At 40.5% G+C, this 25,000-nt stretch overlaps 4 protein-coding genes across 4 annotated transcripts; 3 read left to right on the top strand and 1 right to left on the bottom strand.

The window, feature by feature from the left end:
* Positions 1 to 2,450: 2,450 nt before the first annotated feature.
* LOC129760511 (uncharacterized protein K02A2.6-like) lies at positions 2,451 to 3,317 on the bottom strand. Its single transcript, XM_055758164.1, has one exon. It carries the CDS (start codon positions 3,315 to 3,317, stop codon positions 2,451 to 2,453), a length of 867 nt encoding a protein of 288 aa, XP_055614139.1.
* Positions 3,318 to 5,674: 2,357 nt separating this feature from the next.
* On the top strand, positions 5,675 to 8,067 carry LOC129760509 (EGF domain-specific O-linked N-acetylglucosamine transferase). The gene is made up of 3 exons (XM_055758162.1): positions 5,675 to 6,566; positions 6,626 to 7,124; positions 7,185 to 8,067. The coding sequence occupies exons 1-3, from the start codon at positions 6,067 to 6,069 to the stop codon at positions 7,806 to 7,808; spliced, it is 1,623 nt and encodes a 540-aa protein (XP_055614137.1). The 5' UTR covers positions 5,675 to 6,066; the 3' UTR covers positions 7,809 to 8,067.
* Positions 8,068 to 9,358: 1,291 nt separating this feature from the next.
* Positions 9,359 to 10,614, top strand: LOC129760510 (uncharacterized). Its single transcript, XM_055758163.1, has 3 exons — positions 9,359 to 9,475; positions 9,645 to 10,072; positions 10,130 to 10,614. Exons 1-3 carry the CDS (start codon positions 9,458 to 9,460, stop codon positions 10,500 to 10,502), a joined length of 819 nt encoding a protein of 272 aa, XP_055614138.1. The 5' UTR covers positions 9,359 to 9,457; the 3' UTR covers positions 10,503 to 10,614.
* Positions 10,615 to 16,703: 6,089 nt separating this feature from the next.
* On the top strand, positions 16,704 to 22,602 carry LOC129760508 (fibrillin-1-like; the record flags this gene model as incomplete). Its single annotated transcript, XM_055758161.1, has 10 exons — positions 16,704 to 16,956; positions 17,013 to 17,136; positions 17,204 to 17,364; positions 17,429 to 17,703; positions 17,770 to 18,363; positions 18,421 to 19,017; positions 19,073 to 19,666; positions 19,722 to 20,324; positions 20,381 to 20,506; positions 20,880 to 22,602. Coding segments are annotated over exons 1-10 (4,892 nt in total), but the record flags the coding sequence as incomplete, so codon positions are not given.
* Positions 22,603 to 25,000: the final 2,398 nt, after the last annotated feature.

Below are 25,000 nucleotides of genomic sequence, written 5' to 3'. Positions count from 1 at the left end.
AATAAAAATACCATGTACAACAATCACTTTTTCTGTTATAATGGTTTTATAATTCGTTGTTGTCAGCCAAGAATGAACTTTTTTTTTTAGATTGTTGTATATTGCGATTAAAAACCATGAACACGAAGATCATAAAACCACATAAAATCTTTCACAAAAAATGAAGTTACTGAAAAAGAACTGGAGATTTGTCGATCTAATTCATTTCGATAATGCATGTAAGCACATACTTAGGTAGGAACTGCGGTGAATCCGTGCACCCATGGTGGATAACCAGCATACATAGGTTCTACCCCCAGCTAAATGGTGTCCAGACACTAGGTTTACGAAGTTTTTGAGCTGAAACTATGGTTAGTGCAAGATAAACTAAGAGTAAACATTTATATCTAGCTGTCTTGTGTGAGGAACAAAAAGGTATAACCATTTCATGTTGTTGCAAATTTGCAACAATTAATATTTTGGCTAAATACTCGAAATGTGTGAAAATTATATTTTTTCATTATTTTTCCCTTCATGTATTCATCATTGCGCACTATTCAGATTTTTTTCAAGAAAAAATAAAAAATCATGAAACGAAGGGTTAATAGTTTTTTCTAATGTTTCGTTTTGTCTTATCATTCAACATGTTTTATTTTATTTTTCCTGTTTTATCATCTTCCACCATTTTCGTCTATGTTTATATTATTTCATCTAATTTTATTTTTTTCAACATGTAAAAGTTGTTCTGTTTTATTGTTTTATTATGTTGTACTTAGCCCTTTTTTCGAATATAGTCATTTTACCATCTTTATGGCATTCGCGACTTTATATCAAAGAGATATTGAAAAAACTTATCCGGTACATCTGTATTCGATGTTTACTTTAGGCTTCACCTGGTTTTATGTCTAATCAATTTTATCTGCTTTTATCTGGTTTATTCTTGTCTTTTTTCATCATGTTTTTTATCAACATGTTTTGTCACAGACAGAGGTCTGGCCCAGAACAAAAATGAGTCGAAAACATGTGTAAGAATTTGAATTCAAATACGTTAATATTTCGTTCAAATATTACTCAGCATATAGCCACTAGATGGTGCTGATTGCTAAGTGAACGAAAACTAAACGAACTGCCCCGTTACTAAACAGGGGTGTCAGGTGTTTTTTTAAACTGCTTTTAGTCTTATGCAACTAATCCTCAACTTCCTAAAACGCCACCAATATCATAATTAGTTAATTTTTAGAGGGATTTTTTTTTGGATTGGAATTGGAATTCGATTGGATGTGAAATCTAAGAGGGTTTTTGGATATATTTAAGACAGTGACAAAATCCAAAATGTCACATGATTAACCCTTCCAGAACGTATCCAGGCCGAACAAACCCGGACATTTTAACCAGAAATCTTTGCGAAATCCGCTCATTGGAACTCAAAATTTTAGAATTAAAAACCGGGCTGATCAGTTTCAGGAGTGAACATGAAAAATTTTTTTTCTCGAGACACGTGTCTGAGGTACCTCAGTGGCATTGATCTTATTTATGATTTTATAAAATGGTTATAAGTTCAATTTGATAAAGCAAACATTGTTATTTGACGCAAAAATCATAAATCGTTAGTTTGTGGTTTTGTTTACTTTTATCCTTTTTTTTTTATTTTTTCCTGGTTTTTCTTCTTCTTTTTTTTATTCTGTTTTTTGTCTTGTTTTGTCATATTTGATCTTTTTCATTTTTTTCTCTTGTTTTTTTTTACATTTCATATTCTTGTATTCCGGGACGATAAGGATACAAACATAATAAAAACGCAAACGATTAACAATTTAAAACATACTTCACTAAACGTGTTAAAACTTGACGATACTCGATTCTAATGAATACAATAATAATAATGTGTTGTTTTTGTTTATTGTTATCCGCTGATTCGCATCGATCGGCTGACAGACAAGCTGCCAGCAGTGAGCCCAGCGGGTTTCTTCTTAGGGTGTTTCACGCCCTAACATCTCCTCCCTTAATACAGCTGGTACGGATCAAACCGGATCGGCGGTCTTCTAGTCCGAGAAGATCGACGACGGGATATCTGGTGACTGTCTTGGTTCTCGCACAACAGTGTTCGGTGTAGAAGTTGGCAGCGAAGCTGAACGACCATGCGCTGTTGATGGTGGGCTGGATTGCGCAAAGGTTGAGGCCCGTATCGGAGGTTCTGGCATGTTCCAGGCGTCCAGCAGAATGGTTAACGGAAGTTGCGACGGTTTTGGAGAATTTGTTGGCCCACTTTGAGTACGATTGCGAAGCTGGTTTAAGTGGGATCGCACGAGCTTACCGTTCTCCAGACGCACGTTGAACATGACGTTTCCGATTCGTTCGACAATCGTTCTGTAGGTCAGCAAGAAGGTACACAACGCTTCGCTTATCGGTACCGAACTTCTCCCCTCTCGAATTCTTCGAGTGGCCCGTTTGAAGGTGTCCACAAATCGTTCAGCTTAGCCGTTCGATTGTGGGTGGAAGGGTGCCGTGGTGAGGTGCTGAATGCCGTTTTCAGCGTAGAAGGTTTGGAACAGAGCGCTGCAAAACTGGGGCCCGTTGTCGCTCACCAAGGTTGTCGGTATTCCAAAACGAGCGAAGAGTTCTCGGAGAATGTTGATTGTGGCTGTACTTGTGATGCTGCTCGTCCGAACGATCTCAGGCCACTTGGTGAAGGAATCGATCACAAGCAGGAAGTAATCTCCTCCGATCGGTCCAGCATAATCGATGTGCACTCTTCCCCATGGCTTGTTGGATTTGGGCCACAGCGAAGGTGCAGAGTGTGGTGGAGATTTCGCTGTCAGTGCACAGTGTCGGCAAGCCTGGACGTAGCTGGAGATTTCGTTGTCAATATTCGGCCAATACACATATGAACGAGCGATGGCTTTCATACGCTGAGTGGCGGGGTGGCCACGATGAAGCTGGTCGAGACAGCGCTTGCGGAATGGAGCGGGAATAGCCAACCGTTCCCCGAAAAGTGTGCAACCGTCGACAATGGTGAGGGATTCTCTTCGGTCGTAAAAGCGCTTGAGCTCTGGAATGGATAGAGCATTTGGATCGGGCCAACCATCTCGCAAAAAGCGGTAGACCTTCTTCATGACCAGATCGGTTTGCGTGGCTTGTTGAATGTCGCTAAAAACAAGGGGAAGGGCATTAAGAGAATCGGAAGCAACTGGTGATCCTCGAGAACCAAAGAAGCGATCACATAATCCTCGTCGGGCTTTGTATGGTGTTTGATCAGCCGGAAAAGTACATCGGCGTCCCCAAACTTCGCTGTCGGCACAAGTTCGATGGAGAAATCGTACAGAAGCAGCATCAGTGCCCATCGTTGCAGGCGGCTCGATGTGTACACCGGAATGCCCTTTTTCGAACCAAAAATCCGCAATAAAGGGGCTTATTCTGCGACGCGAGTGACGTGACTCACGAAATTTCACTTCTTCGTCCTGACTCCAGAAAATCATTCAGAAAAGATATTTGTGTATCGATGAGCTCTGAAGACCAATACGAATAGCTCATTCGAACGAAAATTTTGAGGCTAGAGAGGCTCTTTAAGCCAGCAAAACGATATGAAATTTCGTAAGTCACGTCACTCGAGTCGCAGAATAAGCCTCAAAGAGACATGATCGGTCTTCAGGAAGAAGTGGCGACCAAATATCCCCCCTTATTCTGCGCCGCGCGTGAGGTGACGATAGTCGAGTCACCTGATTCCAGTAGTCGATTTAGGTGAGAAATGTCTTTAAGAATGAACTTTTTGAGTTCTTATCCTAATCTAGTAGTCACCGTGAGTGACAGATCGTATGCTCTGTCACATCGGATTCGGGAATAAGGTGACAAGACTCACGTGACTCCGACTCGAAACGACTATCGTCACCTCACGCGCGGCGCAGAATAAGGGGGATCATTTTATGGAATTTGATCGTTGCAAAAATGATGGCTTATCCTTCTCTGTCAGGCTGACTATATTTTTTCTCCGCAGGTGTAAGCGCTCTGGCTGCATGCTGGATGACTATCACAGAACCGTCCGGAAATCGGTTACTAATAGTAGCCCCAACTCCGACTGAAGAAGCGTCCGCCGAGACGACTATGTCGAACCTCGGATTGTAGTGGGTAAGCAGAAGATTTGAAGTGAGAATCTCCTTGAACTTGGTGAACGATTCTTGGCATGCAGGGGTCCAATTGAACTTAGCTCTAGCTTTCAAGAGCTCATCCAGCGGGAACCGAAGTGTCCTCATGTTGGGCACGAACTTGCCATAGTAGTTTTAAATTTTAGGGATTTAAGCCCAGCGGGTTTCTTCTTAGGGTGTTTCACGCCCTAACATATATATTGAATGTTATTTATTTATTAAGTTTTATCTTATTTTATTCGGTTTTATTATGTTTATTTCTTTTTAACTATGTTCTATTTAGTTTTTTCTTTTTTTATTTTTTTTGTTTAAATCGGATACTTTTACTTTTATTTAACTTCGTTTATCATTTAAAAAATCCTTAATTTCATCTTTTATATTTTGTTTCATCTTGTTGTATTTTTTCCAACATTGCATTATGTTTTTTATCATATTTTGTCTAGAGTTTTTTTATTGTTCTATCTTGTGTAGTTTAGAGAAAAACTATTCCCAACCTAGGATCCTATCCAAACTGCGATACGATTAAGATTTTTCTCAATAGAATCTACAGAAACACTGATTATCTTGGCTTTTCATACTTTATTTCATTTTAGCTTGTTTCATCTTGTTTTCTTCATATTAAATCTTGTTTTTTTCTTCGTTTTTTGTCTACTTCAATATTGTTGTTACAATTTCTTTATTTGAAACGGCTCATATCTTTACGCTTTATGAAGCCAAATGTTGTATAACCTTGTTCTTTTATGTTTTATTGTATTTCATCTTTTTCATTTTGTTTCATTATGCTTTATGTTTTTTGTCATGTTCTAGGTATTTTGTTTTATCTTTTTTACCATTCTTTCATTTTAGGAATTATGTTTGTCAAGTTATGTCGTGAGACGGAATACTATGTTAATAAATAAAATTTTTACCATTCTTATCTACATTCTGATTTTTTTTGTTTTGTAATACTTTTTAACAGTTATATTATTTTATTTTATCCTGCTTTGTTTCTTTCTACCTTGTTTCATTTCTTTTAAATCTTTCTACCATGTTTTGGTATGTTTTATCTTTTAACCTCGTTTTATCTTTTCCATGTTGTTCCATCGTTTGTTCAACCTTATTACGGTTAATTAATTTGATTTTTTTTCTTTCGTATAAAATATTATATCTTGTTCTACTTGTTTAATCTTCTTTTATCTGTTTTTTTTTTAATTTTTTTAACACTGTTTATGATGCTTTATATTCCTTGTCTTTCCTGATCTGTTTTCGTTTTAGACGACATTTAAGGCCATGAAAACTTTCATGTTTTGTGTTTTTTTTGTATTTTATGTTTATGTTTTTTCTCATAACTTGTATGAAAACTTTTTTACGTTTAAAACTATAGGAAACGGCTCAAATACACGATATTGTATAAAACAATTTTCTACAAACAGGTTTAGATAGTTTCCAATTTGAATTTGATTTTTAAAACTACTCGATTTTCTTAACAGCTCCCAAAAAGCATCGCGAGAACTGCTCAACTCGAAGAGACGAAGCGGTTTTTGTGTTTTTTTTATTTATCTCTCCTAATTTGTCGATTTACCGGCAAACTCCTAGCGACTCCAAAAAAAAAATAAAAACCTACTTCACTCAACAACAACAACAATGACTTCACCTGGCTAAAATCTGATCGTATCGTCATCGTCACAGGTGGTAGATCGATTCTAGTGCAGAATATTTTTCACCACGTCTTGAGTGAGTAGCTGGCTAGTGGTAGTGTTGTTCTTGAATAGGAGTACCAATTGTATAATAGGGAACTCCTTTATGGGTTTCGCAGTTCAGATGCAAATAAGGCTAGCGAATCCCACACACGTGTTAGCTAGAGTAACTACATCTTCCGAAGATCTGTTGCAGTCAGTAACTGATGCGGTTTGCGGTTCAGCGATAGCAGTCCGAGGTTTAAACCTCGAATGAACACCCACTTCCATCCAAAATGCTGCCCTTAGTGATAGTCGTCGTTTTCGGTTTAGTTAGTTTCTGTGATAAAATTTCGGTGTTCGGTGCTAGCGCCAGTTATGAGTTCATCGACCTGCCGAAATCGCATCTTCCGATGTTTTTTGAACGATTTCCAGCGCTGAAGCAAAAATGTTTGGAAGATGTGCAATGCGAGTATCGGGATACTATCAAAAGCGAGTCCTATCGTTCGAAGAAGGGTGTTTGTTGGGGCTATGAAAACGATTGCCCGGCTGAGAAACGGTTCTCCAAACCAAGGTGTCCGGGTGACTATCGAGGGTACGTGAAGACGAAGGAAGCCCAACTGGAAACGTTCTACTCCCAGGGAGATTTTGGTTTCATAAGGGACCAAGTGAAAGAGACACGGATTTTGTGCGAGCCTAGGTTCCCCTACGATTCGGCTTTGGAGTGCTCAAAATATTTGCGGTTCTGTCGAGGAAGAAATATCATGATCAACTTCACTGATCTGGCTACAAGAAGGTTGTCTAAAATCCGTTTTTTATATAAGACTCTCAACTAATTTTATTTTTTCATTTCAGAGAACCACTGCGATATAAAATGGATGTATTGAAATTGGGTCAGATAGGTGGTCATTGTAAGTTGAATCGGGAGCGGCTGGAAGCCGAATTGGAACACATAAGTCCGCTCCAATCTTGGGGACCGGAGCTACGTTTTTTCGAGTCACTCGATCAGCCACTGTCCGAAAGTGGCCATTGTGATATAACTATCAACCGTCCTGCCTTTATCATGAAAATCGACGCCACAATCAACATGTACCATCACTTTTGCGATTTCGTCAATCTGTACGCTTCTCAGCATGCAAACCTATCGGACCCACTGGGATTTTCGACCGATGTGGAAATATTGATTTGGGAATCGTATAGCTATAGTTCGCCGTTTGCGGAAACATTTAATGCCTTCACCCGGCATCCGATTGCCGATTTGAAAACCTACGCCGGAAAGGTGGTTTGTTTCAAGAACCTGGTGCTTCCACTGTTACCGAGGATGATTTTTGGGCTGTTTTACAACACTCCAATTGTAAATCTCAGAAATTTTACTCCCTTTAAAAAGAAGTTTACATCAACCTTATAATTTCAGATAGCCGGTTGCGAGAACAGTGGCTTGTTTCAAGCTTTCTCGGAGCACATTCTGCACCGGTTAAAAGTTCCGCTTAAAAGCCACCCGAGCCGGAAACTAAGGATCACTTTCCTGTCACGCCAAACCAAATTCAGACGAATACTAAACGAAGACGAGTTGCTGGAGGAAATTTCCGAGAACGAAAACTATCGGGTTAATCAGGCCAGCTACAGCCACCATATGTCGTTCCGGGATCAGCTGCGCATCACCCGAAACACGGACATTTTCATCGGAATGCATGGTGCCGGGCTAACGCATTTGCTGTTTTTGCCCCGATGGGCCGTCATTTTCGAGCTGTACCATTGTGAGGATCGAAACTGCTACAAGGATTTGGCCCGCTTGAAGGGCGTCAAGTATATGACCTGGGAGCGGGACGATCTGATCTACCCGGAAGACGAGGGTAAACATCCGGAGAGCGGTGAAAGGCACGCAAAATTCACCAATTACGCTTTCGATACGAAAGAATTCGCCCGACTGGTGGCTTCGGGTGCTGATCACGTTTGGAACCATGAGGAGTATCGTCAATTTTTAGAGCGATCGCTCAAGAAAAGCAATAAAAAGCCTGTTGGACGAGAAGAACTGTGAAGTGAGGACTTTGTTAGAATGTTTCTAATGACGAAATTAGATTAGTTGTTGCCTTCCTAACTTTTTAAATAGGTATAACACGAAAGTTTTAAACTTTGCAATACTCAACAAACACTCATATCTTAATAAATCTGAAGCGAAAATCAGCTGAGGTAAATCTCGAATTTTTGTCCAGCTTTCGCTTTTGATCTTAACGCAAAAAAGAGTCTGATTTAATAAAAATTTAACTTTCTGTGAATAGATCATGGATTAAACTAAATGTTTTGTTATTTTTTTAAATTAATTTTTTAATTCCATAGAGCGATTATTTCCGTTCACTTTTTGACCCCATTGAATGGCGTAATGCCAATCGATTTCTATAAAAAAAAATGTCATATTTTATTTAGTTCATCGGTTCCTCGGCTGGTCTTATCAGTAAAAGTAACATTTGGGTTATCAGCTTCTGACAAAATTCCGGACCAAAGGCCTCCGAAATTTGTCCCAGACAAAAACATGGTTAACGTTTGACTTTGACGATGATTTGGAATAAATTTCGTTAATTCTTATCATATTCTCTCTGAGTGGTGCCTTTCCGTTGATGATTATTCAGATGTTTCTTCAGGCCATGGTTTGAGTTAAACAAGTGATCACACACTGTACTCACGGGTAGTTCCGCTTTCCGTTGTGAAATGCCGTTGTTGTTGAGTGCTGGGGTATTTATAAAAATCATGATTGGTGATTTCCCTAATTGTGGCAGGTTACCTTGAAAGCTGAACATCCTTTTAATGGTAGCTTTAGCTGAGTCACAAAGCCATTTTTCTACGTACACGTGTTCCTGTAATGAAGAAAATGTCGTTAGGAACAGTTGAAGTTTGCTCCACCCACAGCTCATTTCGCATTTCAATGGGCATGGTTTTGTAGAAATTATAAAAAACCTGAATTTTATTGATTGCATTCTTCTTCTTCTTCGTATCATATAACACCTCAAATTATAGAAAAAAGCTTTAATACTATCCGTTTTTCATAAGGTTCATACCATTATTCAACGCTTTTTCTCTTATAGACAATCGAAATTTAAGCAGAATATTCTGCCCACAAATATTTTCCGGGTTTCATCTGAAGTCTCGCTAAAATTTGTTTCATCTTTGCTGTGATTGAAAACAACAAATTATTATAAATCTATCTAATTCCTTTGAAAATTTTGGAAATGTTTTCCAATGGAAATTGAAAAATTGTAAACATTTTCGAAACTGCTCGAACACTGATTCAACAGTAAAGCTTGAATGAAGCCTTGAAAAAGTGCATATTAAATTATTTAAAAAAAAGATGTTCAATGAGCAGAATTCGCACTAAGCTATTGTGAAGTAATTGCTTCAGTAGAGTTTTTAGCTTGTAAACCGAAGCTAGATACCGTAAATCATTCTAATTTTCGTATTATTTCTACTTTAATGCTGAAAAATATCAAGGCAAATAGCATTGCTTTCCCTTCACGAATGATTCACCCTGTGTTCTTATTGGAATACTCCCACCTCCCAATTCGACCAGTTCCACCCAATCTTATTGGGAAATGTTGTTAGAGAAACGTAAACAATGTTTTGCTCTGAATGTTCTTCGAATGGCATAGACAAAATTTAGTTTGAAAAAAGCGATTGGTGAAATTAATTAATACAATGGAGGCATCTTTTGAAGTAAGTACGAGTTATTAAAATTTTAAACTATTGTACGTATATTTCAGTTTATAAAATTACTCGGACACTATGTTATTTATTGATAATTTATGTAAAATCTTTCTTGATGCTTATCACACAGCCAGTTCAAGAATGAACCTAAATTTTCAAATCTAATCCCTTCCATCAGGTTCTATTTTGGTTGCAGATAGAAAAACTCGTGGGCCCAGTTCCCGAAAACCTGAAACTATTGCTCCAGTTTTCTTGCTTCTGCAATATCTCGATAGCTGATTTGGACGATGAACTGATTAACCAAATCGAACAGGAAGCACGAACTATTCCGGCTGTCCTCAGAATTGCCAGTAACGAAAGGTTGATGAAAAAGTATTTCGGCGTTTATTTCCTGTTTCCCAATGAATTTCGGTTCCGCTCCGGCGAAAGAATGCTTATGAAGAACATCGCCATGGCTGTGCGGAAAAAAGGTTTGGACAGCTTTATTCAATCATTGAGACCAATTCCCCAAGAATCGAGACCAGTTATGATCAGCATGCCAGTGCAAAATACAGACCCACAAACGCTACGGCAAATTTTGAAAGATAAAATACTCAATGCCCTCAAGTAAGTTGCAAATATTTTTTTTAATTAATATTTAACCTGTTTTTTTTTTCATTTTAGCAACAGCCAGCCCGAAATAATTCCTGAATATTTGAAAATCATTCAAGAACACTTGGACGTTCAGATAGTGACCGAACAGGGAATACCGGATGCCTTCGTTATTTGCCCGCTCTGTAATGCAAAATCCAAGCTATCCAAAGACCGCCCGGGGCATATAATCGTGTCCAATTATACTCTACATGTTCGCAAGTACCACAGTTATGGACCCGTGAGCCAAGGACAAGGGGCGAAACGAAAGATAGAAGAGTTTGGTTCCGGTGCAGAATTTATGCCTGAGCACATGATGGATTCAATAGTCAAAGAAGAACCGGATACGAGTGTATACGAACACAACAGTGGTGGCGCTCCTTTTTATCAAATTGATTTAGGTTAGATTAATGAATTTTATAATTTTTTGATGTAAAATGTGATAAAAATCTCTCGAAAACTTTCCATTTTTAAAAGTTAAAATAAAAATCGGTAAACACGAAAATAATCAACACTTCACATTTCCTTGTTCAACTAGTATAATATCCCTGGAACTTTCCCCAAACTCTGTCAAAATAACATGGATCCCTTGAAATTCTACAAATAAGAATAGTTCTTATTATAACTACTGATTTTCCCGTTCATTTAAAAAAAAATCGTACGCGTTTTGACTCCTATAAGTTAAACAGCATACTTCACCGTAATCTTTAACCTTCACGGTACTTCAGGTTAACTTTAAGATAAAAATAAAGATACCCTTAATAGGTTTTCCCAAATGCTTGAACGTTCACTCATATAAAATAAATGTTTTGTGAACTCCGTATGAACGATTGGATGAGAACGATTATAATTATAATTATTATAAGTTCTGTTTTACAATGATGAAAAAACGAAAGATATTTTTTTTTTGAAATCTGCCAAAAAACAACCCAAGTAACGAAAACTTTCATTATACGGATTCTCGGAGGCTTAGTCACCATTTTTAAGGACGCCTAAAGCATGCCGCACAGCTGAAAATTCAAGTTCTTAACGATCCGTCTCATGATCGAGTCGGAAAGAAAGCTAACCAAATATCAATTTAATGCCATTTTGCTTTAGTGAAATTAATCATTGTTTTTTGGAGGTTTATTCAATGTATCGCAGTTTTATTATTGTTTTGTAAAAACTCTAGGAAATGCTTAAAATATTTCATTTAGCGTATTTTTTAAAGCAGTGCTTAAAGTTCTGTTAAAACTTGGAAAAAACATCATCCTTGACCTTCTTTTACGGTTACTAAAAAGGGCAATTAAAATGTTAGGGTCGTATAGACGACTTATGCATCGCCTCCGCCAGCATTGAAGAGCATAAACAGCATCTGCGACAGGTATTCCAGATCCTGAGGGAAAACAACTTGATCTTCAACGCAGGCAAATGCCAAATCGGAAAATCTGAGGTGAAATTCCTGGGTCATCTCATCACTCCCGAGGGCATCAAACCAAACCCGAGCAAGGTCGAAGCTGTGATGAATTTTCCTCAACCTACGACTGCCCGGCAGATGAAGCGATTTTTAGGAACAATAAATTTCTATCGTCGTTTCCTACCCGGCGCTGCCGCCCAGCAACAGTTGCTCCAGCAAATGATTACCGGTAACATCCGAAACGACCAAACACCTCTGCAATGGAACGAGATCACCCTAGCAGCTTTTCAACATTGTAAAACAGCTTTAGCTAATGCTACTCAACTCGCTCACCCATCGGCCCAAGCGAAACTAGCATTAGCTGCAGCGCTGTTCTGCACCAAATCACCGAAAAAGGATCGCCCTTCGCATTCTTTTCCCGCAAACTGAAGGAAGCTCAACGAAAGGCAAGTACATACGATCGTGAGCTCTACGTCTCTCTCGTCGGACGTGAGTTCTGCTTCTACACCGATCACAAGCCACTCACTCACGCCTTTCAGCAGCGCCCTGAAAAAGAGACACCAACCCAAACTCGCCATCTAGGTTTCATAAGCGAGTATACGACTGATATTCGGCACGTTCCCGGCGAGTCAAACAAGGTTGCTGATATGCTCAGCCGAATTAAAACCATCTCGACCACTAGCGAAACAATAGACTTCGAGCAAATGGCCACCCAGCAGGAAACCGATCCCGAGCTTCAGCAGTATTTGCGATCCCCTCCAGCAAATACTAGGTTACTGCTGAAGAAGCTCAAGTCGCCTTTATCATCCACACCGATCTACGTTGACAGCTCCACCGAAGCCATCAGACCGTTTGTTCCGAAATAATTTCGGCAAGCAATCATCAGGAAGCTTCACAATCATTCGCATCCAGGCATACGATCAACGACACGACTTGTTGTCAGTGATCGATATGTTTGGCCATCGATTCGTCGAGATTACAAGATTTTCGTCACACATTGCCTGCCCTGCCAGAAATCTAAAGTACACCGGTACAGCAAAACGCCAGTTGTGCAAATTCAAACCCCATCGGATCGTTTTGCACACATTCATATGGACCTCATCGGACCTTGTAACGTTTTCATGTTGCAAAAAAAAAATCAAAAGAATATTTCGAACTTATTGACCGAAAGGTCCCAAAAAAATGAAGGCTTAAGCGCCAAATTCCACAAGAAATTTGCCAACATTTCGTTTAAATTTGCCCGGCGGCTAGCGGGAAGTCGTGGTCCGTAGCATGTTGTGAGGACACTAGTTCGATCTACTAAAACACCTTTTTGTTCACAAAAGTTGTATTGATAATATTACAATGTTTTCATTGGCCAAAAATAAAAAAAAACCACTACGTGAGCGCTCACGAATCAGCTTCAGGTCCGGCAGGAGCGGCTTCCGTCGGCTGATCCGGATTCATTAAAGCATACTCCAAAACAGAGCAATCCAAAAATAGAGGCCGCTGGTGTTCTGTTGAAAACCAGGGCGGAACAATTAGCACCACAAATCAGTAAATGATTATTGATTGGACTTACGCGGCCTCTTTTCGGTCCCAAACTCCATCTGGCGAGAGCGATCAAATTTCTTTTTAAATCTCTTTCGATTAATAGGATAGTGGCAATGAAAATTGCCTTTTCCGCGTCTAGCGGTCAAAATATTACGGGTGGAACGGCCTCGACACCCTGATCGCTCTCGCGGCACTTCCTCCCGTGTCACGATCATCGCCTCCTCAGCAGGTCCCAACGATCTACAGCAAAACACACCAAAGCAGTACACAGTACGGTACAACCAGGCAGGATAGCGCACGACACGATGTTTAACAACACTAGGTCTAACTTAAGACCGATCGGGAGAAGGCCCAGAGACTGAGTGATCCCCGCGCGAAGAAATTGCTGCCCTTTTATAAATTTTAATCTCGTACTGTTTGCAGCTGACGATCAAGTGTATCATCGATCGACACTCGAGGTTTTTTTCCGTCTCTCGAGTTTCTCCGCTCGTTCGTTGGAGGTTGGAACTTTTCCTATCGAACTCGAGGTCAGTGGTGCTCAAATAAAATGCTACAACCTCTGCCTCCATCGGAAGGAAATGCCTATTGCCTTACGATGATAGAAAAATTCACCCGTTGGCCAGAAGTCATACCAATCCCAAATATGACTGCCATCACCGTCGCTCGAGCATTCGTTAACGGCTTGATCTCAAGGTTCGGAGTACCATGCAGTCAACGTGACGACTGATCTTGGTCGTCAATTCGAGTCGGAGCTCTTCCGTGAGCTGAATACATTACTTGGGATAACGCATCTTCGCACAACGCCATACCATCCCCAGGCAAATGGACAAATCGAGAGGACTCATCGCCAACTAAAAGCAGCGATTATGTGCCACCAAAACGCTAAGTGGACAGAGTCGCTACCGCTCGTGCTCCTCGGATTGAGAACTGCACTCAAGGAAGACCTTCAAGTGACGATCGCTGATCTCACCTATGGCACTTAATTGTGTTTGCCAGGTGAATTCTTCGTCGATAATCAACTGAAACAACCGTCATCGGAATTCGTGGCCGACCTGAAAAAAGCCATGAATAAGCGACCAACGCCCACGACCAACCACGCCAAGAATGCAACTTCCATCCAAAAGAATCTGCAAACCTGCCGCCACGTCTTCCGCCATTAAGCCTCCACTGAGTCAACTCTTTGATGACCCATACCGAGTACTTCGCCGGAAGAAAAAGGTATTCATCATCGACATCAACGGCAAGCGTTCTCCGATTCCAATTGATCAGCTGAAAGCCGCATTCATCGTACCCGACGAGCCAACTTCTTCAACCAACTCAACCCAGCCTTTGGATGTCACCGATGACAGAACCTCTCCAGTCCGAACCCGTTCAGGACGCCAGGTTAAAATACCATCCAAATTTTGGAACCATTAAGGGGGAGTACTGTGGCGTACTTTACCGCCGTTCCCTTCTTTCGTCATCGCATCGAATTTTCCAGAACATTCAACTCATCGAGAACGTTCGACACAGCCTTGCCAGATCAACGGATTTCTCCGTAGTTCTACGGATTTTGACCATTTCTACGGAGCTACGGATCGATGCTCCAAATCTACGGATTTTCAGCATTTCGTACGGATTTTCTACGGATTATCGAATAAATTCAAGGGATCCTGCGGATAAATGAAAATTGTACCTAACGACCAAAAAAAAAAAAAGGTCATCAAGTTTTATTTAGCCGAAAACAGTACATTTTTCGATTTTCGTGAAATCTACGGACTTGAGCGGTTTTCAATCTGGCAACGCTGGTTCGACATCCAGAACGCACGACGCTTGCCCCAGCCAATCAGCGACACGACAATTGCGTCAGCCAATCAGCGACACGCAATAGCAGGTAGCAAGCCAACTACCGGGGACAGACAAAAGCCGGCTACCAACATCAACAGCAGACGACAGTCGACAGCGACAGCAGACAATAGCGAACAACAATAGCATTAACATACAATCGCCTGCATGTACAATAGCATACACGACACATTCGATCTCTCACGCACACATACACACCAAACAGTATAAATAGCCAATAGTTGTACATAGTAACGAGTAATAATAAAGTTTACATCAAACAGTGAACGCGCGTTTCTTAATCGATTTCCGATAAGGCTGGAACAAATATCAATTTCTTCTTTTGTCGGCCCCCACCCCCCCCCCCTCCCTTCGATATTTTCAAAAAAAAAAACCCGAAGGGGGAAATAAATAAAGTTTTATGTTATTTATGGATATTTGGGTATTTTATCACCTGTTGTTTTCTTAATTTTATTGAATTTTTCGTTAAAAAATGACTTGTTTATAGGTTTTGTGCAATGATATAGTGTGCGATTAATAGTGTTTTCGTTTATTGGCAATGGCAACCTAGTTACCCACGAGTTTTGCCCTAACTGCTGTTATTATGTTCGTTTATTAATTCAGAAGTCCACTAGTTTTGCCCGGGATTTTAACCTCAAGCAGGCGGTTGCACCCCGTAAAATTTGTCAGTGTTGGGGGTAAGCATAAGGGTGAGTATAGCAACCATATATTTGCATCGTCCCGGGTAACGATTCTGTTTGTTTATTCAGAAAAAGTTTTGCCCCGCGCTAGTGGAGATAAACGAAAACGGCATAAGTTGCATAGAATCTTTCGTGCAATTTATTCCAATTTATTGGTTTTTCGCATTATTTTTTACTTTGATGCAACACAAAAATGGTTGTTTTGCATCAAAGTATCAAATCCTAGAATTTTAACATTTCGTGGACAAAATCTGAGGTACATAAATCGACTTTTACTTTGCGCATTTTGTTACCCTGATCACAGCTACTCTGAAACGTTAGATTCAATTTTTAAATAAATACGACACTTCAATTAGCTCAAGAATTTGAAATCTGCTTATTTTTGATTAAAAGGTCGTTTTCTGATGACCATAAAATCAAAACACATTTTTTAAGAAGCATCTGATAGCAGACATATGAACGATTTCATAAAGGTATATAGTTTATGAAAATCGGTTCTGTAGTATTTATTTTATAAACAAAACAATAATCCGGGTCTGTATGGTCCTAACCGGCTTATTGTCCTTTTTTTGCTGGGTGACTCTGGTAACCCTATTCAAAAATCTGAAAATGAGAAATTGTAGATCTTCTCATTTGAGGAAAGGTTAGAAAATGTCATGTATTTAGCTTTAACCGTTCCTGAGGTATCGCTTCGAGAAAGTACAGTTCGAGTAATATAGACCACAACCGCAAAGGAAGGTTAAAATAAAAATTACAAAATGACAAAACTTTGTCATTTTTTCTTTTTGGTTTTCGAGATGGATTACCAAAATTTTTTTTCAAATAAGCGACATTTTATCGACACACGATGGGCGCAGAAGACCGAACCTTGAGTCATTGAGAGAGGTCAGATTCTATAAGTCTTTAGAGAAGTGGTCAGGCTTTAATCATCAAGATAAGACCACCTGGTTAAACATCTAAAAAGAATTATATGTCAGCTCGGTACAGATCTTCTCGGGACTCAATATTATGAAGGAACCCAAGAAACGTTATTTACATTTATCTGCACTCTGCACCACGAGCACATGTTTTTTTAAATGTTTTACATTAAAATGTTGATCATATTGTGCCATGAAATTTTCAAAGAAAAGTGTTTGAGTCATTGATCATTGTTTGGGCTGGTACCTGATATTTTTTTTGTTATTTGTTTTGATTCGTTTCCAATCGAAATGAAACTTCCTCAATAATGGTTTTTACTTGAATCGTAAACCGAAAACTCAAAAAAAAAGCTGACATGTCCGTTAACATTATCCAGCAGGCAGTTTATTGGAGATGCAGAATGTAAAACTTTTTGAAGTACTAGTGTTGTTCGCCGTAACGATTAGCAGCGCTCTGGTTTTCGCAAAATTTTGTAAAGAAAGTGAAAAGTAGTTTTTTTCTGGTAAATGTAACTTTGAAGGTACTTAAATAAGTGTCATTCTAGAATTCCCAAGTTGGTGCTGAATACAACTACTGTTGTGAAAAATACTGATTGCGAATATTCTTGCTATTGGTTGGACAAGCAGATCACGAAGTTGGATGTTTCGTTTGAAAACTTAACATGTGCTGTAGGTTAATGTGCTGTAATCTTCATTCTGCATGTCATGCTGATTTTATTGCTTTGAACAAATTTAGTTGGGCTACGATACCAAACAGAAGGAAGTCTGCTGTGAAGGATATCATCGATACGGTAAAGAATGTTTGCCATCCTGCAAGCACGGATGTGTTTTTGGCGAATGTACGGGACCGGAAACGTGCACGTGCTACACCGGTTATCGTCAAGTGAATAGTTCCCTGTAAATAGGAACTGATAATACTACAGTTTTACTTTTGGATTAAGCTGTTAATTTTCTCTTGTAGCTGTGAACCGATCTGCGATAAGCCCTGTGAAAATGGTCGCTGTGTGGCCCCCAATTCTTGCCTCTGTAACAAGGGTTTTAATCGAAACGACGATGGAAAATGTGAAAAAATCTGCGAAAAACAATGTCAGTTTGGTTGCTGCAAACATAATCGGTGCCAGTGTTTTGAAGGGTACAAATTGAGCCCCAAAAATGACACCATTTGTGAGCCCATTTGCGATCAAAAATGCCAAAATGGGAAGTGTGTCCAGCATAATGTATGTCAATGTAACAGCGGTATGAAGGCCATTTTGATTTTTTCAGTTTAAAAAAAATATGAACTTATGGGTTCTTTTACTTTAGGTTACAAACTTTCTGTCGATTCACCTTTCATATGCGAACCGATGTGTCCAGGATCATGTCATTCCTGTAAAACTCCTGGAACATGTTTTTGTAAAGATGGCTACCAAGTGAAAGATAACAAAGATTGTGTACCAATATGTGCCAAAAATGCATGCGGCAATGGGCGTTGCATCGCACCGGGAGTCTGCCAATGTGGCGAAGGCTATAAGCTGACTGGTGGCAAATGTATACCAGTTTGTGAAGGAAGTTGTTCGAATGGAAAGTGCGTAGCTCCTGGAGTTTGCGTTTGCGAAGAATTGTACCGGAAAGGGTCGAATGGGACTTTTGAGCCTTCCTGTTCGAGCGTTTGCCCTAAACCTACCCCCGATGTATGCGAGTGTAAAAAAGGTTATATTATGAACAATGAGAGTGGATCCTGTGAACCTCAATGTAAAAATCCTTGCGTGAATGGGATTTGTCGTGGGCCTGATGTATGCAGCTGTTACGATGGGTATCAGTTGGACCCGAAAAATTCAGCGAGATGTGTACCAACATGCAGCAAACCCTGTTCAAATGGAAGATGTGTCGCTCCAGATGTTTGCGAATGTGATAAAGGTTTCTGACATAGAACTCTTTTGATAGTGCATATGTTACATCAATAGTTTATTCCAGGATACAAATTATCATCGTCTTTCCTATGCGAACCGGTATGTCCCGGATCATGTCATTCGTGCAAAGCTCCCGGGAGTTGTGCTTGTAAAGCTGGCTACCAAGTGAAAGACAACACGGAGTGTATACCAACATGCGCCAAAAATAAGTGTGCCAATGGTCGTTGCATCGGTCCTGATGTTTGTGAATGTAACGACGGCTACAAGCTAACTAATGGCAGATGTTTACCAATTTGTAGAGATAGTTGTTCGAATGGAAAATGCGTAGCCCCTGGGGTTTGCGAATGTGACAATATGTATCGCAAAGGACCGAAAGGGAATTGTGAACCATTCTGTCCAAATGGCTGCGCCCATGGTACTTGCGCTAAACCTGGGGTATGTCAATGTGGTAATGGTTATTCGATGAATAAGGCTAGTGGTTTATGTGAACCCTACTGCAAAACCCCTTGCGTGAATGGACTTTGTCGTGGACCTGATGTATGTAGCTGTTACGATGGGTATCAGTTGGATCCGAAGAATTCAGCGAAATGCGTTCCCAAGTGCAGCAGCCCCTGTATCAATGGGAAATGCGTTGCTCCAAATGTTTGCGAATGTCACAAAGGTGTCAAACATCTATTTCTACACAGTATATAAGTTTAAGCATTAGTTTTTTTCAGGATTTCAAATGTCAGCTAGTTCGTCTTCTCTATGTGAAGCCATATGTCCACCCTTATGCCATTCATGTAAAACTCCTGGCATTTGTCATTGTAAAGAGGGCTATCAGGCGAAAGATAACATGGAATGTATCCCAATGTGTGGTACCAACAATTGTAACATTGGGCGTTCCCTCGCACCGAAAGTCAATGACGGCTATAAGCTAGTTGATGGCAAATGTGTACCAATTTGTGAAGGAAGTTGTTCGAATGGAAAGTGCGTAGCTCCTGGAGTATGCGTTTGTAACGATTCATACCGGAAAGGATCAAAAGGCGCTTGCGAACCGTTCTGTCCAAATGGCTGTGTCCGTGGTACTTGCGTTAAACCGGGGACATGTCAATGCGATAAAGGTTATACTATGAACAAAGAGAGTGGTATCTGCGAACCTCACTGCAAGAAACCTTGTGAAAATGGAATTTGTCGTGGACCTGATGTATGCAGCTGTTACTCCGGGTATCAGTTGGATCCAAAGAATTCAGCGAAATGTGTTCCAAAATGCACCAAACCCTGTGCCAATGGAAGATGTGTAGCTCCAGATGTTTGCGAGTGTAACAAAGGTTTATAAAACTGTTTTTTTTGTAAGTGTAAAGTTTAAATAAATTATTATTCCAGGGTACAAACTTTCAGACAGTTCCTCTTTCCTATGCGAACCGGTATGTCCCGGTTCGTGTCATTCATGCAAAGCTACCGGCACTTGTGTTTGTAAAGATGGGTACACGGTAAAAGACAACAAGGAATGTATACCAATATGTGCCAAAAATGCATGTGCCAATGGGCGTTGCACAGCTCCAGAAGTCTGTGAATGTAACGACGGCTACAAGCTTACTGATGGCAAATGTTTACCATTGTGTAAAGAAAAATGTTTGAATGGAAAGTGCGTAGCTCCTGAAGTTTGCATTTGTGACGAAACGTATCGGAAGAATTCAAAAGGTTCTTGCGAACCTTTTTGTCCAAATGGCTGCGTTCATGGTTCTTGCATTAAACCGGGGACATGTCAATGCGATAAAGGTTATTCTATGAACAAAGCGAGCGGTTTCTGCGAACCCGACTGCAAGAAAGGTTGCGAAAATGGATTTTGTCGTTCACCTGATGTTTGTAGCTGTTACGAGGGCTATCGGTTAGATTCGAAGAATTCTGGGAAGTGTGTACCGAAGTGCAGCAAACCCTGTACTCAGGGGAAATGTGTCGCTCCAGACGTTTGCGAATGTTACAAAGGTGAAATCAATTGATGATAACAAAATGTAGAATAAAAATGTGTTTTCTCTTTTCAGGATATGCTAAGCTTGGAAACAGTAACAATATTTGTGAAGCATTATGTTCTATAGGTTGCTCTAATGGAGTTTGCGTTGGACCAGACCGATGTGAATGCCTTCCTGGATATTCTTCAAACTCAAGCTGTGAGTTGTCTTGGATTGAACATTGTTTAATGAAATACGTAGATAAGCTTCGTATACGTACTCATATTTCTTGTTTTGTCGTGGTATTGTGCAGCCCGACAGCTTTTGTCCCTAGCTCTAAAACGCATTTAAAACGCAAAAACGTAATTTAACGCATACTTCCATTTCTGTTAAATCTGTTGTCGTGTCTTAGTAATGAATCCTTTAAAGGTCCATACCGGACTGCCGCATAACTGACTTCATCGATGTCCAAACACTGAAGTGGTCAGTCGTGCTACCGATTGCGAATTTAACTTCTCGCATAGTCCATAGACCGAAAACCATACGGCTAAAATGTTTTCCACCGCATGTTAACCTTTTTAATCCATTTCAGCTGCCAAATCCAACGAATCGAACTGTATCCCAACGTGCAAAAACAAGTGTATTAACGCCAACTGTGCCGAACCAAACGTTTGCCAGTGCATCGCGGGGTATCGCTTTGCAGATAAGAGCACCTACGTATGTGAGCCAATTTGTGACGACAAACTCATAGACTGTACCAATGGCAACTGTACGTTTCCCAATATCTGCAAGTGCAACGAAGGATTCATTCTTGCAAGTCGAAAAGATAAAATCATTTGTGAGCCAAAACCTTGCGAGCGAATCTGTCCCAATGGGTACTGTAAGGACGATTCGTGCGTCTGTTTGGCTGGATACAGGAAGTCCGCAAAATATGAACACATCTGCGAACCGAGTTGTGAGCCAAGCTGTGTGAACGGAATTTGTGTAGCTCCGAATATTTGCGAATGCAAAGAAGGATACGTTGCCAAGACGAATGTAACTTGTGAGCCCCTATGCAGTTCCGATGTTGTGGACTGCAGCAATGGAACATGTCTTGGGCACAATGTTTGCCAGTGTCATGATGGATTTTTCCTGAAGGTCAATTCTCGAGGGATAAAAGAATGTATTGCTCTGTGCTCCACTACTTGCGTGCATGGTCGTTGCGTTGCCCCTGGGATATGTGAGTGTGATGTGGGATATGCTTTAAATAATCTTACGGAAATGTGCGAACCCGTGTGCAATCCTCCGTGTAAAAATGGCATCTGCCTCGAACCTGATTTATGTCAGTGTAAAGATGGCTTCGTTCCAGACAACGAGAGAACCTTTAAAGAAACGCACGTCTGTGTACCCTTTTGTGACCCTAAGGTCGTGGATTGCAGTAATGGCGTTTGTGGAAGTAACAATTTCTGCCGTTGCAACGAAGGGTTCTATCCTAATCAAAATGATAAAAATGTGATCACGTGTTCACCGCTCTCTAAAGCAGAGGACCTAGCGGCGGCCAATCGGCGTTGCCCTACAAAAGTACCCTGTCCTAAGATTGTTTGTCCAGTAATCCCCAAAATTCCACCAACTAAATCTCAGCAATGTTCCCTTCCAACGCAAGCATTTGCGCCGACATTTACGAATCCTCTGACTCCTGTGTGTGATCTTTCCAACGAAGATTCAGCCAAAAGAACATGTAGCAATAAATACGTCAATTGTAGTCACGGAACGTGCATGGGTAACAACATCTGTGAATGTCATCCAGGTTATAGAAGAGCAATCAACGAAGATGAGTTGATCGTTTGTGAGCCTTTTTGTACGGTTCCCTGCAAGAACTCGGTATGTGTTGCTCCAAACATTTGTAAATGTTCAAAAGGATACACCGCTGATGGTACCGGTACCTGCATGCCACACTGCGATGATCCTTGCATCAACGGACAGTGCATCGCTCCGAATGTTTGCAAATGCTTGGAAGGATATGAAGAAACATGGGACGGAGATTGTAAGAGATCTTGCCGACCTGACTGTATCAACGGAATTTGCGTTGACGGAGAGTGCAGCTGTGAGGAAGGATTTGTTCTTAGGGCAGGAAATGTGTGTCGGCCTTCGGAACATTGTGTCAAGGGATTCGTTTACTCCGAAGAAGCACAAAAATGTATTTCATGTAAAGGACAACGTACTGAGCTTGAAACGCAGGGAAATGTTGAGCCACAGGAGCTTAAGTTTTTGTATTTATTCAGAGAAAACTATCTGATAATTGCGGCATTCATTGCAACGATCGCACTACTGATAATGTTTTTTTCGTGGTTCCATTTTTTGTACCATTTATTTTTAAGTTCATTGAGACATTAAATATTTATTTTATAAACTGTAGCCCGTGTCGTCATTTTTTCTCGCTCATTACTTTTCCATACAAATGGTTACCCAATGGTTTAAAATCTAAGAGCGTTATTTTCAAACATTTAGAATTTTGTTTGAAAATTAGAAACACATGCTTCTAGCTAGTGCGCATATATCTTCCGTATTATTCCGATCTGATTACATAAGGACTGTCTGCCAGAATTGTTAAAAGTATGGTAAATTGCGTAGAACTCTGCTTTAAGCGATACATAAATAATGTAGAAAAAGTTGGATTGATTCCGGCATGAGTCGAGTAAACAAATCGTTGGGAAGACTAACTTTGGACAAATGATTTGGATCAAGTTCTTTAGATTTGTTAGGATATGTAGAAATCTGAACAGAAAAAGAATCCAGAAAAGCGGAATAAAGTGGTCGTTCGATTCTTAAATTACAGAAAGGCGTATTTTATCTGAAAACTTTCCAGTTAAATACGCATAGTCATTACAGGAAATAAAAGGTGTCCACGATGAAATTGCCACACACAAAATTGATTCGCAAAATTAGAGTTTCCATCCGATGGCCATCAAATTTTCAGGGATTGAAAAATAACTATTAAACTTAATTTTACTCCTATTTTATATACAGTCCATACACAAATGCCCGCACCTTGGCCTTAACCCCTGCCATAAGACTCTGCATAACCTGTGTTTTTTGCATGTAAACCCATACTTTCTTCAGTTCCTCGACTGTCTTCCTTCACTACCCCTTAGGTCGTTCAGGAAGGTGCTGCTTCATAATCGCTCAGTACTTTTCGATGGGGCGGAGCTCCGGAGTGTTGAACATTTCCGGCACAAAACTGACCTTATTATCCGCATCAGGGTTGGTAAATTTCGCCCGTCACGCTTGACCCGACTAGTTTTTTTTTTCATCAAACGACCGGCACCTTACTCAATTGACGGAGCCTCACTACTCGCATGACGGATAAAGCACGACAACAATCAACATTTCTCCGTCATGCGACTGGCGAAGCTCCTACACATCCTCGATCGGCTGCTGCCGACAGGTACAACTAATTGAACGACTTGCTGACAGAGAGCAACAATAGCAATAAAAAACTGAAAACGGGCTTGCTGGCAGGAGCAACAATAATAATAAATGCGTATCTTTTTCGTCTTCGGTCGTCTTCGGCTTGCTGGCAGGAGTAACAATAATAATAAATGCGTTTCTTTTTCGTCATCGGTCGTTGAAATGCGATTGCTTGACTAGGTTATTATTTTAGCTTCAAATGACTGGGGAATGAATGACTGGCAAACGAATTGACTGGTCGTTAAGGAACAGTCAAATGAGTTTGAAGAACCATTTTACCGTTGACCGTTGAATTATGCCAACCCTGATCCGCATACCACTTCAGCACGTCCTTGGAGTAGTGGCATGAGGCCAAATCCGGCTAAAAGATTGTTGGGACGTGGGTCTTCAGTAGAGGAAGCAGCCGTTTCTGGAGGCACTCTTTCATGTACACCTGTCCGTTCATCGTGTCCTGGGTCATGAAAGATGCACTCCACTTCCCGCACGCGCAGTTGGCTCGCCAAAACAGAAATTTTATTCACAAATTTGGACATCTTCTAAGTGCGGACATGCTCCGGAACCCTGAACTTATCCTTAGCTGTGAAAAACATGTTGCCGGGGATCTGATTGAAGTCGGCCTTCACATGTGTTTCGTCGTCCATGATACAGCATTCAACTTTCAGCAGCATGTTGGGGTACAACTTCCTGGCACGGATTTTGGTGGACTTGTTCTGCTTCTTGTCGAGATTAAGGGCCTTTTGTACCTTGAACGTTCGAAGCCCAGCCTTCGTTTTGGCCTTCTGGACAAAACTTCGGCTTAGGTGCAGCTTCTAAGCCACGAAAACGTTCGGAATACTTTTTCCTACACTTCTGGGCTTACGATCGGTGGTCAATCTTTCCTCAAACGTTTTAACGATGGAACGATGCGATAGATCCTTGTTCTCGTGATGAATGCGCAAGATTTTATTACGCACCGGCTGTTCTTTAGACTCCATTTCCGCGAGTTTTGATCACAGGACTTTAAAACCTGCAGGATGTAAACACTGCATTTTGAAATAAATCAACCCAAATTTTTATTGAATTGTGAAATTTCCTGTCATTCCACTGAGAAGAGGTAGGGGTACCTTCTATTCATTGAAATATTCCCCGTTCCCAAATACCACCCTATGTCAAATTTGATACCATTTGCTTGATTGGTTCTCGAGCTACGTAAAAAATTGTCTTTTGTTTGGGAGGCCCCTCTCCCCCCTTCCTGTTAGGGGGAGGGGTCCCAAACCATAATTGGAA

Source organism: Uranotaenia lowii, unplaced genomic scaffold (assembly GCF_029784155.1).
Source record: "Uranotaenia lowii strain MFRU-FL unplaced genomic scaffold, ASM2978415v1 HiC_scaffold_636, whole genome shotgun sequence".
In the NCBI taxonomy this organism is placed as follows: Eukaryota; Metazoa; Arthropoda; class Insecta; order Diptera; family Culicidae; genus Uranotaenia; species Uranotaenia lowii.
Note: the sequence above shows the minus strand (reverse complement) of the source record. Positions and strands in the feature narration are given on the sequence as shown.

Coding starts and splice junctions, on each gene's coding strand:
- LOC129760511 (XM_055758164.1), bottom strand. CDS start 3,317: ATGGGCACTGATGCTGCTTCTGTACGATTTCTCCATCGAACTTGTGCC.
- LOC129760509 (XM_055758162.1), top strand. CDS start 6,067: ATGCTGCCCTTAGTGATAGTCGTCGTTTTCGGTTTAGTTAGTTTCTGT. Junction 6,567..6,625: donor ACTGATCTGGCTACAAGAAG/GTTGTCTAAAAT, acceptor TTTTCATTTCAG/AGAACCACTGCGATATAAAA. Junction 7,125..7,184: donor TGTTTTACAACACTCCAATT/GTAAATCTCAGA, acceptor TTATAATTTCAG/ATAGCCGGTTGCGAGAACAG.
- LOC129760510 (XM_055758163.1), top strand. Junction 10,073..10,129: donor AAAATACTCAATGCCCTCAA/GTAAGTTGCAAA, acceptor TTTTCATTTTAG/CAACAGCCAGCCCGAAATAA.